This window comes from Salvelinus namaycush, chromosome 9 (assembly GCF_016432855.1).
Source record: "Salvelinus namaycush isolate Seneca chromosome 9, SaNama_1.0, whole genome shotgun sequence".
Classification (NCBI taxonomy): Eukaryota; Metazoa; Chordata; class Actinopteri; order Salmoniformes; family Salmonidae; genus Salvelinus; species Salvelinus namaycush.
The window spans coordinates 17476530-17490186 of NC_052315.1; the positions used below are offsets into that span (position 1 = coordinate 17476530).

At 41.1% G+C, this 13657-nt stretch overlaps 1 protein-coding gene across 1 annotated transcript in view; it reads left to right on the top strand.

Moving 5' to 3' along the window:
• The window catches only part of si:ch1073-396h14.1 (disintegrin and metalloproteinase domain-containing protein 10), a 60614-nt gene that overhangs the window by 44588 nt on the left and 2369 nt on the right, over window positions 1-13657 (top strand). The window contains exons 9-14 of the mRNA XM_039000333.1: window positions 4210-4373; window positions 9689-9860; window positions 11402-11546; window positions 11868-12051; window positions 12698-12797; window positions 13089-13318. Coding sequence (XP_038856261.1) covers window positions 4210-4373; window positions 9689-9860; window positions 11402-11546; window positions 11868-12051; window positions 12698-12797; window positions 13089-13318 — 995 coding nt within the window. The remainder of the gene's footprint in view (window positions 1-4209; window positions 4374-9688; window positions 9861-11401; window positions 11547-11867; window positions 12052-12697; window positions 12798-13088; window positions 13319-13657) is intronic.

Genomic DNA, 13657 nt, shown 5'->3' on the forward strand with positions numbered 1-13657 from the left:
ACAGACCTGTAACCCTGAACATGCACACTTTATATGATTATATAAGAAGACATTTATTGTTAAAGTAACCTCAAAATGTGGTCATGGATGTATTACTCATTTTAAGGTTGAATAAATACTGTTAATTAGTTTGTAAAATAGCCTTAACATTAGGCTATTTACTGTCTTACAAAAGTAATATTAATTGTGTTTGTTTGACAAGGTAACTAAAGGTAAAAAAAAATTAAGGAGATGTTTCTACTGCTTGATTAGTTAGATCTGAGCCACTGGCTTAATCCTATTATTGAATTTCTTTAACTTTTATTTTTGGTTGAGATGGAGAAGTTAATCCAACATACAATTTGTTAACTTGTTGACAAGTTAATAGGCCAGGCTATCTAACGAATTGCAAAAGTGATATTGAATTTTGTTTGGTTGTCAAGGCAAGAAAATATCAACATTTTAAGGAGGTGTTTCTTCTGCTTGGATAGCTCCATCGGTGCCATTGAGTCTGGATTTATTTCCATTTTGTCTACAAATTAATAACTGATATTGTCACGACTTCAACCGAGGCAGGCTCTCCTTCCCGTTCGGGTGGCGCTCGGCGGTCGTCGTCACCGGCCTACTAGCTGCCACTGACTCTTTTTCCTCCCCCTCCTTATGTGTTTATTCGTATCACCTGTGTTTAGGTAATTAGTAATTAGTGTGGCTTTATTAGTCAGCCAGCCCGTACGCTTCTTTGTGCGGGATTGTTCGTCTGTAGCTTTGGATTTCGGGAGTGGTTATTTGTATTGTGTACTGGGTTTGTCTCCCGTGTTTGTAGACAGGTGTTTATGACACCCAGTAAGTCCGTGTTGGACATTTTGGTTTGCCGGTTGGGCATTAAAAATCACCGTATTGAAGCTCTGCTGTTCCTGCGTCTGATTTCACACCCCCCGACACCCAGGTCGTTACAGATATGTTGTATTCACGTCTCCATTTCAACTCAAAATCTAAGTTAAAGAATAGCACTGAATCAAACTTGAAACGCACTTTAAATCCTATTCTTACAAGCATTCGAAACAACATTGGGTGTGGATACAATGGGAACATGGGTCTCAGCAAGTTTGATGTCTGAGCATTGGTCTGAGCAAGTGTGATGTCATTAATGTTTGTGTAATTGTTAAGTTGTCTATTGTTTCTGTCTATGTATGTTTTTGTTTATTGTAAAATATATATACATATATACAGTGCATTTGGAAAGTTTTCAGACCCCTTCCTTTTTCATCATTTTGTTACAGCCTTATTCTAAAATGAATTAAATTAAATGTTTTCCTCATTAAATCTTTTATCTTGCCCAGTCACACTCTGAATGGCACCCATACACAATCCATGTCTCAATTGTCTCAAGGCTTTATAGGGATAGGCGTCCTGTCAACGGGCCAGTTGTAAATCATGCAGCGCCTTGTGTCACGATCGCAGATTTTAGAGAAACAACAAATGTCGGTACATATAAGTGTCTTATATCGTCTGAAAGCTTAAATTCTTGTTAATATAACTGTCCAATTTACAGTAGCTATTACTGTGAAAAAATGCCATGCTATTGTTTAAGGAGAGCTCCTAACAACAAAACACTTTTTTCACTGCGATAGGTTTGATAAATTCACCTCAGAAGGTGAAATGTGTACTTACATTCTGAAATCTTGCTCTGATTTATCATCCAAAGGGTCCCAGAGATAACATGAAGTGTCGTTTTGTTAGATTAAATGCTTTTTCATATCCCCAAAAGGTCCATATAGCATGCACGATCGATTTTGTATTTCCACTCGTTCAATTTCCAAAGAAAGGAATCTGTGAAAATCTAACCCTAAACGTTGTTTCAACCAGTCAAATCCCGTTCGTATGTATTCCTCAGATCCTTGAATGTAACGAGACTTCACTATATAATTAGGGGTGTAGTATAACCTGTAGGACACCCTATTTGGTCTGAGAGCAACGCCTTCATGGCACGCCGATGACACGGGCGATCTTCACTTGAACGACTCTAACTTTGTCAAATAAGCACCAATTGGGGTCAAACAAAGCTAGATGGATAGCCAATGAGCTGGGCTTTACAGGAGTATCCGGAAACCCTGTATCTGTCGTAAAATGTAGCTACTAACCTTGTACGACAGCCTGCCTTTTCCTTTTGGACAAAAATTATAAGAATATTCAGTTATGAAGTTATGAAAACTGGTTGTTTTGCAAATGTTGAACTTATAATATGGCTACTAACACTGGGAAATCAAAGTTCAAGTATACAGATTTGACGATATTCTTGCAGAAAAATTTAATATGAATGCTAATGTCTCCTTCACGATTTGCCCAAATGTACCTGGGTGACATCACACTAAATGTAATTTAGTTCGCTCATACATATGTTATCCGTCTGAAACTTTGCACATACACTGCTGCCAAAACTGGTAGTTTTTTTCTTTGTATTATCTTCTACCAGATCTATTGTGTTATATTCTCCTACATTCAATTCACATTTCCACAAACTTCAAAATGTTTCCTTTCAAATGGTACCAAGAATATGCAAATCCTTGCTTCAGAGCCTGAGCTACAGGCAGTTAGATTTTGGTATGTCATTTTAGGCAAATATTGAAAAAAGGGGGCTATCCCTAATAATTAAAGACCCTTCTTTAACCGGTCTCCTCCCCTTCATCTACACTTATTGAAGTGGATTTAACAGGTGACATCAATAAGGGATCATAGTTTTCACCTGGATTCACCTGGTCAGTCTGTCATGGAAAGAGCAGGTGTTCCTAATGTTTTATACACTCAGTGTATATGACTATAATGGTAATGTAGTAGTAGTAGTAGTAGTAGTGGGAGTTGTATTACTAGAGGTGGTTATATTGCCTGGGGAACAATAGAATTGGACATAAGTGTTGTCCTTCGCTCACTAAGCTGCAAATATCCTTTGCCTGTGGCAATAGTGGCTGTGCCCCTTTGCAAATATATCTAGTGCATACTGTGAAGCCAAGCCTAGTTAAATAAAGGTTACATTTAAAAAATAAAATAAACAAAACATGTATTTTTTTTTAAAGCCAAGGTTAACTCCCAACTCCTATAGCCCATGTCAGCTCCATGACCAAAGCTTTTCTATGATCCACATACTGTAACAAAACGGGCCTCTCTGAAATGAGTGGTGGGCTAGCTGAAAGATGATGTCATAGTACTGCATTCTGTGAGGAAAAAGGCCAGCTGTTTGTAATTGGTGGCCGGTGGGATCGCATGCAGTGCAGGAGCATTATATAAGCCAACAAGTTAAGGCAAGTCACCTATACACAGACCCATCTGGCCATGAGGCTTTTATCTGCCCCAGTGAGAACTTAGCCTGCCTTCTGGCCTGTCAAATCAAGTCAACGTTTATTTGTCACGTGCGCCGAATACAACAGGTGTAGGTAGACCTTACAGTGAAATACTTACTTACAGGCTCTAACCAATAGTGCAAAAAAGGTATTAACTGAACAATAGGTAAGTAAAGAAATAAAAACAACAAAAAGACAGTGAAAAACAGTAGCGAGGCTATATACGAAAGCGAGGCTATAAAAGTAGCGAGGCTACATACAGACACTGGTTAGTCAGACTGATTTGAGGTAGTACGTACATGTAGATATGGTTAAAGTGACTATGCATATATGATGAACAGAGAGTAGCAGTAGCGTAAAGAGGGGTTGGCGGGTGGTGGGTGTAGGGTGGCGGGACACAATGCAGATAGCCCGGTTAGCCTATGTGCGAGAGCACTGGTTGGTCAGGCCAATTGAGGTAGTATGTACATATGTGCATGAATGTATAGTTAAAGTGACTGCGCATATATGATAAACGTCCATACTGTCCATACTTTCATTGATATTTAGGGGGCTGGGGACAACCTCAATAAAACATAAATACGGCCCTGTGGTGTTAAAGAGAAAGGTCAAGGTCACGTATGCAACCTATACTGTAAGCATATAGTGAAGGGTGGACAGCCATAACACAGCTATTACAGTAAAAATTGCACATTAGTAACAACTAACACGTTCATGACGTTAAGCAACCCAGTTGCAGCTGAGGTTTCTCACGCTTTATTTATACTGCGCTGAACATGTTGTCTACTGCACACATTCTGCCAAGGAAATTGCCCTTTCACCTAAATGATAGTATCAAGTCTAGACCCTATTCATACCTTATCTTTACTCTCCTTACTTTTCCCATATATTTCAGGGAACTGGGGAGGGATTTGTTCGCGACACACGCTCATGCGGGATGGTAGCAACGCCAGTCTGAACACGGGCCTGATCACGCTGCAGAACTACGGCCAGTACCTGCCCCCCCAACACGTTCAGCTCACCCTGGCCCACGAACTGGGCCACAGCCTGGGCGCCCCTGTGAGTTCTGGACAGTATCACCCTTGGCTATCCTTAATGTTTTACCCCCATTGGAGTCCTAGCACTTTCCTTTACTTGTTATTTTACTGATATTTGGTGTTATTTTACTGATACATGTAATTTCATCACTTTACCTTTTTTGTTGTACCGGTCGTGTTGCAGCTCTCTGCATTCATTCGTTGCAGGATTTGAACCCCTGTGCGCAAAGGCGTTCTTATGTTTTGAAGTTCAGACAGTATGTGAAATAGCTGTTTTCACATGTTGAGCTTAAGGTTTACATGTGAAACATATGTATTAAATGTTAAATATTAACACCACCTTTTCACATGTGAGGAGAATAATATGTTTTCATGTTTTTGCAGTTTTACATGTTAAGACTTTCATATCAGAGAATCGGATATGCCATTTCACATGTTAAAAAAATCTCACTTTCACATTTGGAATTGTAGGTTGACATGTGAAAATCAATCACATGTGAAAATCTAATTTGCAGGTTCACATGAAAGAAAACTCCACATTTACGCCAATGTTTGTAAACAAAGTAAATGTATACAAACATTGTATAGCCTAAAACCATGGTTAAAACTATAATTTTTATATCATGGATGGCATAGTCTCCTTGCATCCATAGTGTAGTCTATTGATTTGAGAGTGGTTGCATTTCTCCAGCCTCATCCCTCAACTTTAAACACATTTACTATTCTCCCGAGTGACTCAGCGGTCTAAGGCACTGCATCTCAGTGCTAGAGGCATCACTACAGACGCCCAGGTTGTATCATAACTGGATACCCAAAAATAGTTTTCAGTGCTTTTTAAAAATGTTTATAATAGCGTAATTAAATAAAACGACTCCTTCTTTCCTACAATTTTCCCTATCTTTGGTTATGTTACCCTGGTATTTTTTTTCATTTGCTAGTTTTAGTGTATTAATTCCAGCAACATAGCACCCTACATCCCACTGCTGGTTTTCTTCTGAAGCTTAGCAGGGTAGGTCCTTGTCAGTCCCTGGATGGGAGAGCAGACAGTGTGAAGATAAACGTGAGGGAAAAACACGTGAAAAGTTAACGTGAAACTTCACACTTGTCCAAAAACCATGTGATTTTCGTTTTTGTTGTTGTTGTAAGGAAGACCTTCCTGCCCTGGCCTTTGGTAAAACAGGATTTGTTGTGAGTGTGTATATGTAGCATGACCAATCCCAATGATCTGTCAGTTCTGCATTTCCCACGTATTGAGCACACTTAACGCTACGTGGTTGTTTGCATTGTTCCCGAAGAAATCAGCAAATGATCCACTTCACTGCTGCCGATGTTATAAAAGTTGGTCTTTATTGACTAATGTATAGTGTTGAGCGATTAACAAAAATATGGGCATTTGTTTTGTTTTTAAACAACTAATTTACCTATGTAATTGACCTTCAATTATTTTTATTTAATTTCGTTAGTTTTTTTTATGTGAGCTGTATGCGCACATTGTGCAGTTTCTGTAGAGATAAATGAGCTCAAGCCCATACTGTGAAATGTAAAAGGGAGTTGTAATTTCCACACAGGCCAATATTCTACATAGTTCAGAGCAGAAAACGTGGTAATTAATTACAATGACCATAATCCATTGAAAACCTACTTGTCCAGTCTGTGTGTTTCTTTTAGCCTGCTACATAAAATATACAGAAGGATTAGAGATATAGAGGGATAGATGGACAGAGAGCAGTTGCTTCCCAAGGTACTGTATCTCTACCTAAAAATAAATGACCTAAGTGATTGATCGTTGGTATTCAGCAGTCAAAGAATTACACCTTATTTGCTACTAAAATTGTGATTTTGTCAGACAGAATAAGCCACAGACAAAATAAAACAAACGTAATATACACAACAACTTAATAAAAAATAAAAAAAAGTTAAGTAATGTGAACAAATTATGGTTAACAAGTGATAAGCAGTAATGTTCAGTCACTACCATCATGGGACTTTTATTCATTGTTTTATTCTGTGTTGTTACAGCATTCAACCCACATAATGCATAGTGCATTCAATGTATTAATCGAACCAAACCGAACCAATCTCAAAAAGCACTAATCGCTCAGCATTACTAATGATTAGTGCATTTGGAAAGTATTTGTGTTACGTTATAGCCTTATTCTAAAATAGATTTAATAACAATTTTCCTCATCAATCTACACACAATACCCCATAATGACGAAGCGAAAGCAGGTTTTTACAAATGTTTGCATGTCAGAACAAAAACCAAGCTATGAGGTCGAAGGAATTGTCCGTAGAGCTCCGAGACAGGATTGTGTCAAGGCACAGATCTGGGGAACACAGTGGCTCCATCATTCTAAAATGTAAGAAGTTTGGAACCAACAAGACTCTTCCCAGCCAAATTGAGCAATTGGGTGAGAAGGACCTTGGTCAGGGAGGTGACCAAAAACCAGATGGTCACTGACAGAGCTCCAGAGTTTCTCTGTGAAGATGGGAGAACCTTCCAGAAAGACAACCATCTCTGCAGCACTCCACCAATCAGGCCTTTATGGTATAGTGCCCAGACGGAAGCCACTCCTCAGCAAAAGGCACATGACAGCCCGCTTGGAGTTTGCCAAAAGGCACCTAAAGGACTCTCCGACCATGAGAAACAAGATTCTCTGGTTGGATGAAACCAAGATTGAACTCTTTGGTCTGAATGTCAAACGTCACGTCTGGAGGAAACCTGGCACCATCCCTACGGTGAAGAATGGTGGTGGCAGCATCATGTTGTGGGGATGTTATTCAGCGGCAGGGACTGGGAGACTAGTCAGGATCGAGGGAAAGATGAACGGAGCAAAGTACAGAGATCCTTGATGAAAACCTGCTCCAGAGTGCTCAGGACCTCAGACTGGGGCAAAGGTTCACCTTCCAACAGGACACCAACTGTCACGCCCTGACCTTAGAGAGCCTTTTTATATCTCAATTTGGTTTGGTCAGGGTGTGATTTGGGTGGGCATTCTATGTTCTTTATTTCTAGGTTTTGTGTTTCTATGTTTTGGCCGGGTATGGTTCTCAATCAGGGACAGCTGTCTATCGTTGTCTCTGATTGGGAATCATACTTAGGCAGCCTGTTTTGCCACCTTAGGTTGTGGGATGTTGTTTTTGTTAGCTCTATGTAGCCTTCAGAACATGACGTTCGTTGTTCTTTTGTTGTTTTGTTTGGTGTTCGGTTTTAATAAAGAAGCATGAACACGTACCACGCTGCGCTTTGGTCAAATTCTTCCGACGAGCGTCACACCAACCTTAAGCACACATGACTCAAGGCTGTAATCGCTGCCAAAGGTGCTTCAACATAATACTGAGTAAATGTCTGAAAACGTATGTAAATGTGTAAATTATTTTACTTTGAATACATTTGCAAAAATGTCAAAAAACATGGTTTAGCTTTGTCATTGTGGGGTATTGTGTGTAGATTGATGAGGAAAACAATCAATTGAATATATTTTAGAATAAGGCTGTAACGTAACAAAATGTCAAGGGGTCTGAATACTTTCCGAATGCACTGTATGTTATAAAGTCTTGGCACATGCTCACTCACTAGCTTACACATTATTTTGAAAGCCTGCCATAAATGGGAGGCTTTCCATTTTCTCCCTCTCCAAAGGTGTTGTTTGCAGAACATTACATTTTTACATTTGAGTCATTTTGCAGATGTTCTTATCCGGAGCGACTTACAGGAGCAAGTAGAGTTAAGTGCCTTGCTCAAGGGCACATGTTTCACCTAATCGTTTTGGGGATTCGAGTCAGCAACCTTTTGGTTACTGGCTCAATGCTCTTATCTTAACTGATAGGCTGCCTGCCACCCATTATTGGTACCCCTTACAGCAACCCCCCCACACACCCACTTTCCCTCCATAACCACCAGCAGCACCATCTACGACCTTTCTCCCACTGCCTCAAATGCCAACATTCCACCCCCCTCCCTATACCCTGCTCCCCCAGAGATGTTATTCACACTTCCATAGGCAGCAATGGATTCTTCCCAGGCGTTCCTGCACAGATTAGTTCTGCTACAGCATGTCGGTCTGTGGCCCTTTTATAAATCCAGCAGGTTCTTGGCTGAACGGTGCGGTACCCCGGGTACACTGACAGGCATGCCTCATTGTTTCCAGATGGAGGATGGGATAGGGCACAGAGAGATCAGAGGGCCTGCTTCACCTGAGATGTATGATGAGGGGGAAGGGGGAGGTAAGGGGTCTGAGGGGAGAGAGGGGGCCAGGCCTTCGGCCTACTTTGGTGATGATATTCTCTCCCATAGTCCCATAGTGTCTGGAAACCCTCTTGCTATCCTTAATGTGACAGCATGGCCCTCCGAGAGATAGAGGGAAGAGAGAGGGAAGAGAGAGGGAAGAGTGAGAGAGGAACCTAACAAAGGGGCCTAAGTCATTTGTCTACACATAGTTTATTTGCCCCTTAAACTGTTCTAAGTGATTACATTCCCAGTCTACATTAACATCTCAACAGCAGATTTAAACACATGAACGATCGGACCTCGTCATTTCTTCTGGTAGATAATCAGAGAAAGTTGGTCTTGGAGAGATTCAGAGAAGAAGACCTCAGGGCTGTATCTATCTGTGCTGTCCTGGGTGTGTCGTTTGTTATGAGAACATTGTATTCCTCTTCCAGAACCATGGCCTACAGTGACACAGCACTTTTGTCTCTCTCCTAAAATTACCTTCATTTAAGTTAACAAGCGCTTGTATCCAGCAATAAAGAGAGTCCTTTTTAGTCTAAAAATCTGTCTTTCTGCCCCTGAACAAGGCAGTTAACCCACTGTTCCTAGGCCGTCATAAATAAGAATTTGTTCTTAACTGACTTGCCAGGTTAAATAAAGGTTACATCTTGGGGGCTCCCGAGTGGCGCAGCGGTCAAAGGCACTGCATCTCAGTGCTAGAGGCATCACTACAGACCCTGGTTTGATTCCAGGCTGTATCACAACCGGCCGTGGTTGGGAGTCCCATAGTGTGGTGCACAATTGGCCCAGCGTCATCCGGGTTGTACCCTGGCCAAACCCTCATTGTAAATAATAATTTGTTCTTAATTTTTTACAATGAGTTCAGTAGTTGCTTTCCCAGAATCACCCCATACAAATCCCTCCGATAGTCTTACTTTTAATGAAAAAGGATATTCAGTATTAACTTCCTTTTCATCTGGTGGAAATTATTGAATTTTACATAAATATGTTTGAATATGAGGGCCCCAATGTCCATAATCTTGTACTAGAAGGAGACAAAACTTCTTGAGCTCATTCTACTGTGAAGTAGAACCTTTATGTTCTGTGTTGTATTTGCTTCTCAGCATGATGAAGGTTTGGATTGTGGGAACCTGGGTTCTTCTGGAGGGAAAGGCAGGTTCTTGATGTTCCCTCACGCTACCAATGAGGTCCGGGAGAACAACGATAAGTTCTCTCCCTGCAGCATCAAGCATATCAGCCGAGTCCTGAAAGTCAAGAAGGATGACTGCTTTGTGGGTGAGGCTCTACATGTAGGTCTAAACAAACCAGACCTCCTCTGTGGAAAAGAGGACATCAATAGCATGTAGTGATCTGTTTCTCTACAGTGCCTCCAGAAAGTATTCATACCCATCGACTTTTTCCACATTTTGTTGTGTGAAAGCCTGAATTTAAAATGGATTAAATGTAGATTTTTTTGTCACTTCCCTACACACAATACCTTACAAATTAATTAAAAATGAAAAGCTTAAGTCAAAAGTATTCAACCACTTTGTTATGGCATGCCTAAATAAGTTCAGGAGTAAAAATCACATAGTAAATTGCATGGACTCACTCCGTGTGCAATAATAGTGTTAAACGTGATTTTTGAAAAACTACCTCATCTCTTTACCCCACACATTCTCTTTAATTCTCTTTAACAATTCTCTTTAACGTCCCTCAGTTCCAGCAGTGAATTTTTAAACACAGATTCAACCACAAAGACCAGGGAGGTTTTCCAATGCCTAACAAAGAAGGGCCCCTATTGGTAGATGGGTAAACATAAAAAGCAGACATTTATTATCCCTTTGAGCATGGTTATTACTTTTACACGTTGGATGGTGTATCAATACACCCAGTCACTGCAAAGATACAGGCGTTGTTCCTAACTCAGTTGCCGGAGAGGAAGGAAACGGCTCAGGGATTTTCCCATGAGGCCAATGGTGACTTTAAAACAGTTACAGAGTTTAATGGCTGTGATAGGAGAAAACTGAGGATGGATCAACAACATTGTAGTTACACCACAATACTAACCTAACTAACCAGAGTGTAAAGAAGGAAGCCTGTACAGAATAAAAGTATTCCAAAACATGCATCCTGTTTGCAACAAGGCAACAAGTATCTGCTTTTCACCAGACACTGGAAGATGAATTCCCATTTCAGCAGGACAATAACCTTAAACACAAGGCCAAATCTACACTGAAGTTGCTTACCAAGAAGACAGAGAATGGTCGAGTTACAGTTTTGACTTAAATCTACTTGAAAATCTATGGCAAGACCTGAAAATGGTTGTCTAGCAATGATCATCAACCAATTTGACAGAGCTTGAAGAATTTTGAAAAGAATAATGGGTGAATGTTGCACAATCCAGGTGTACACAGCTGTAATCGTTGCCAAAGGTGCTACTACAAAGTATTGACTCAAAGAAATATCTAATTACATAAGTATTCACACCTCTATTTCATCTTCAATAAATTTGCAAAAATGTATAAAAACGTGTTTTACATTGTCATTATGGGGTATTGTGTGTAGATTGGTGAGATAAAAAAATAGGTTTTAATCAATTTCGAATTCAGGCTGTAACAACAAAATATGGAATATGTCAAATGGTATGAATACTTTCTGAAGGCACTGTATCTCTCTGTGTCTCTCTCTGTGTGTGTCTCTCTCTGTATCTATCTCTCTCTCTCTCTGGATCTGATTTATTCCAATCATTTATGAAGATACTACAGGACATCTACATGAGTCAGCAGTGTTGAAATGAGCTAATGTGTGTGGCTATATGTGTTCTGTCCTGTCAGTCAGTGATCAGCCCATCTGTGGGAATCAGATCGTGGAGGAGGGGGAGGAGTGTGACGTGGGCCACAACGAGACAGACCTCTGCTGCCAAAGCGCCAAGGAATCTGTGGGCATCCAGTGTCGCCTGAAACCTGGCAAGAAGTGCAGGTAACTTCTGTTCCAAAGTTTCGCAATTAAAATCAGTAGTAGGATTAAAATTGTCCTTTTGCAATTTGCTGATTCTAGATCTGTTTCTATGGGTAATTTCTATACAAAGTTACATAACATCACCCATGGAACATTTTTGTCAAAGCAGAGTTGTGGATGTGAGGATAATTACCTCTATCTTACCATTCAAAAACAAAACAGTAAACCACAACACCTATGTTAAGAAATTGTCTTTCTTTGTCTATCTGTCTGTCTGTCCGCCCACCTGCCTGTCTGTCTCTCTGTCTATCTGTCTGTTTGTCTTTCTGTCTGTCCCCTCAGTCCCAGTCAGGGTCTGTGCTGTGGGCCAGCATGTGTCTTGAAACCGTCAGGGGTCAGCTGTGAGGAGGAGTCAGACTGTCAGCTGGAGAGTATATGCTCTGGTCTCTCCCCCATCTGCCCCGAGCCTGTGGCCAAGACCAACATGACCGTATGCAGTCTGGGCACCCGGGTGTGTCTCAACGGGGTGAGCACCGTAGGAGGGCCAGACAATGACTCAACCTTTTCACCCATTGCACCCACTGTCTCATTTCGACGATATTCCAAAGTCAACAGTATCCACTTTCACAGGATCTGTTGTCCTTGGCTGCCAACTTGAGTACATTTACTAATTTTTTTCACCCATTCAGATGATAAATGGGGTTCTGAGTTTGGAAAGTTGTTCTGAATGTGAAGATTGCTCAAGTTTTTCAATGTAAATTACATACGTATGGCTCACTATGGGGGCATAAATCCTGAAATATAAGATTTGGACCAGAACACATTTCTGAGGCTGCCTGGAGCAGGGAACAAGTTAACTGAATACAGATGTTTAGGATTTGTGGAAATGAGCAGGCCTGTCCTGCATTTTTGTCTGTGAGACTTCACTGGTGGCCATAATATACCAGAGCTCATCCAGACTTTGGTGTTCTCCTCTCTGTTATTCTCCTTTCATTCTCTTTATGTCTTCTCCCCTCTCTCCTCTATTTCACCATCCTTCTTTCCCTCTCTCTCTATCCTTCCCCTCCTCTTCCCCTATCCTTTTCACTTTCTCCATCTCTCTCTCTCTCTCCCTCCTTCCCTCCTTCACTCTTCCCTATCCTTTTCTCTCCATTTCTCCCTCTATTTCTCAGAACTGTGCTAAATCACTGTGTGTGAGGTACGGCCTCGAGCAGTGTGACTGTCTGGGAGAGTCCAAAAAAGAAAAGTGCCACATGTGCTGTCAACAGCCAGGTAAGCACAATCCCTCTTCTCCTCCCTCACTCTCGTTTCCTCTGATGTGCTTAGATCTGGGGACTGTGTTTATGATTGGGGCACAAACAAAGCTGTGTACATTTGCTTTGATTTTCCCATCATAATACATTCTTCTGTTCGAACATCTGATGTGCTGTGGAAAAGTTAAATTTAACAAGGATAAGGAGCTTAGTTACAAATGTGTGCATGTGCTTTTCCACTCAGTAAACTCAATCATTTCACCTATAACAAAATGTTCACTGTATTTCTCCATGTATTTCTTCACCTCAGACAAGCCTGCAACCTGCGCCAGCACCACATCCTCTGTCTTGACCAAGCATTTCCAGGGAAAGCGTGTAGCCTTGGTTGCCGGGGCACCGTGTTCAGCCAAGCAGGGCTACTGCGACATGTTCCAGGTGTGTCGCATCCTGGACGCTGACGGGCCCATCGCCAGGCTGAAGAACTCCTTCCTCCACCTGGTAGACCTGGATGAGTTTGATGACCTGGCTGAGTGGATAAAGGTTTGTTCTATGTTTGTTGTGCTTGAGGGGGTCGGCTATCTATCTACTCTATGACGTATTTATTTTACAACAGGCCAGAGGATCCTAGCAGATGGGGTGTGTTGAGATGCGTGTTGAGCTCAGTGTATATACAGTCGTGGCCAAAAGTTTTGAGAATGACACAAATATTAATTTTCACATTCTGCTGCCTCAGTTTGTATGATGGCAATTTGCATATACTCCAGAATGTTATGAAGAGTGATCAGATGAATTGCAATTTATTGCAAAGTCCCTCTTTGCCATGCAAATGAACTGAATCCCCCAAAAACATTTCCACTGCATTTCTGCCCTGCCACAAAA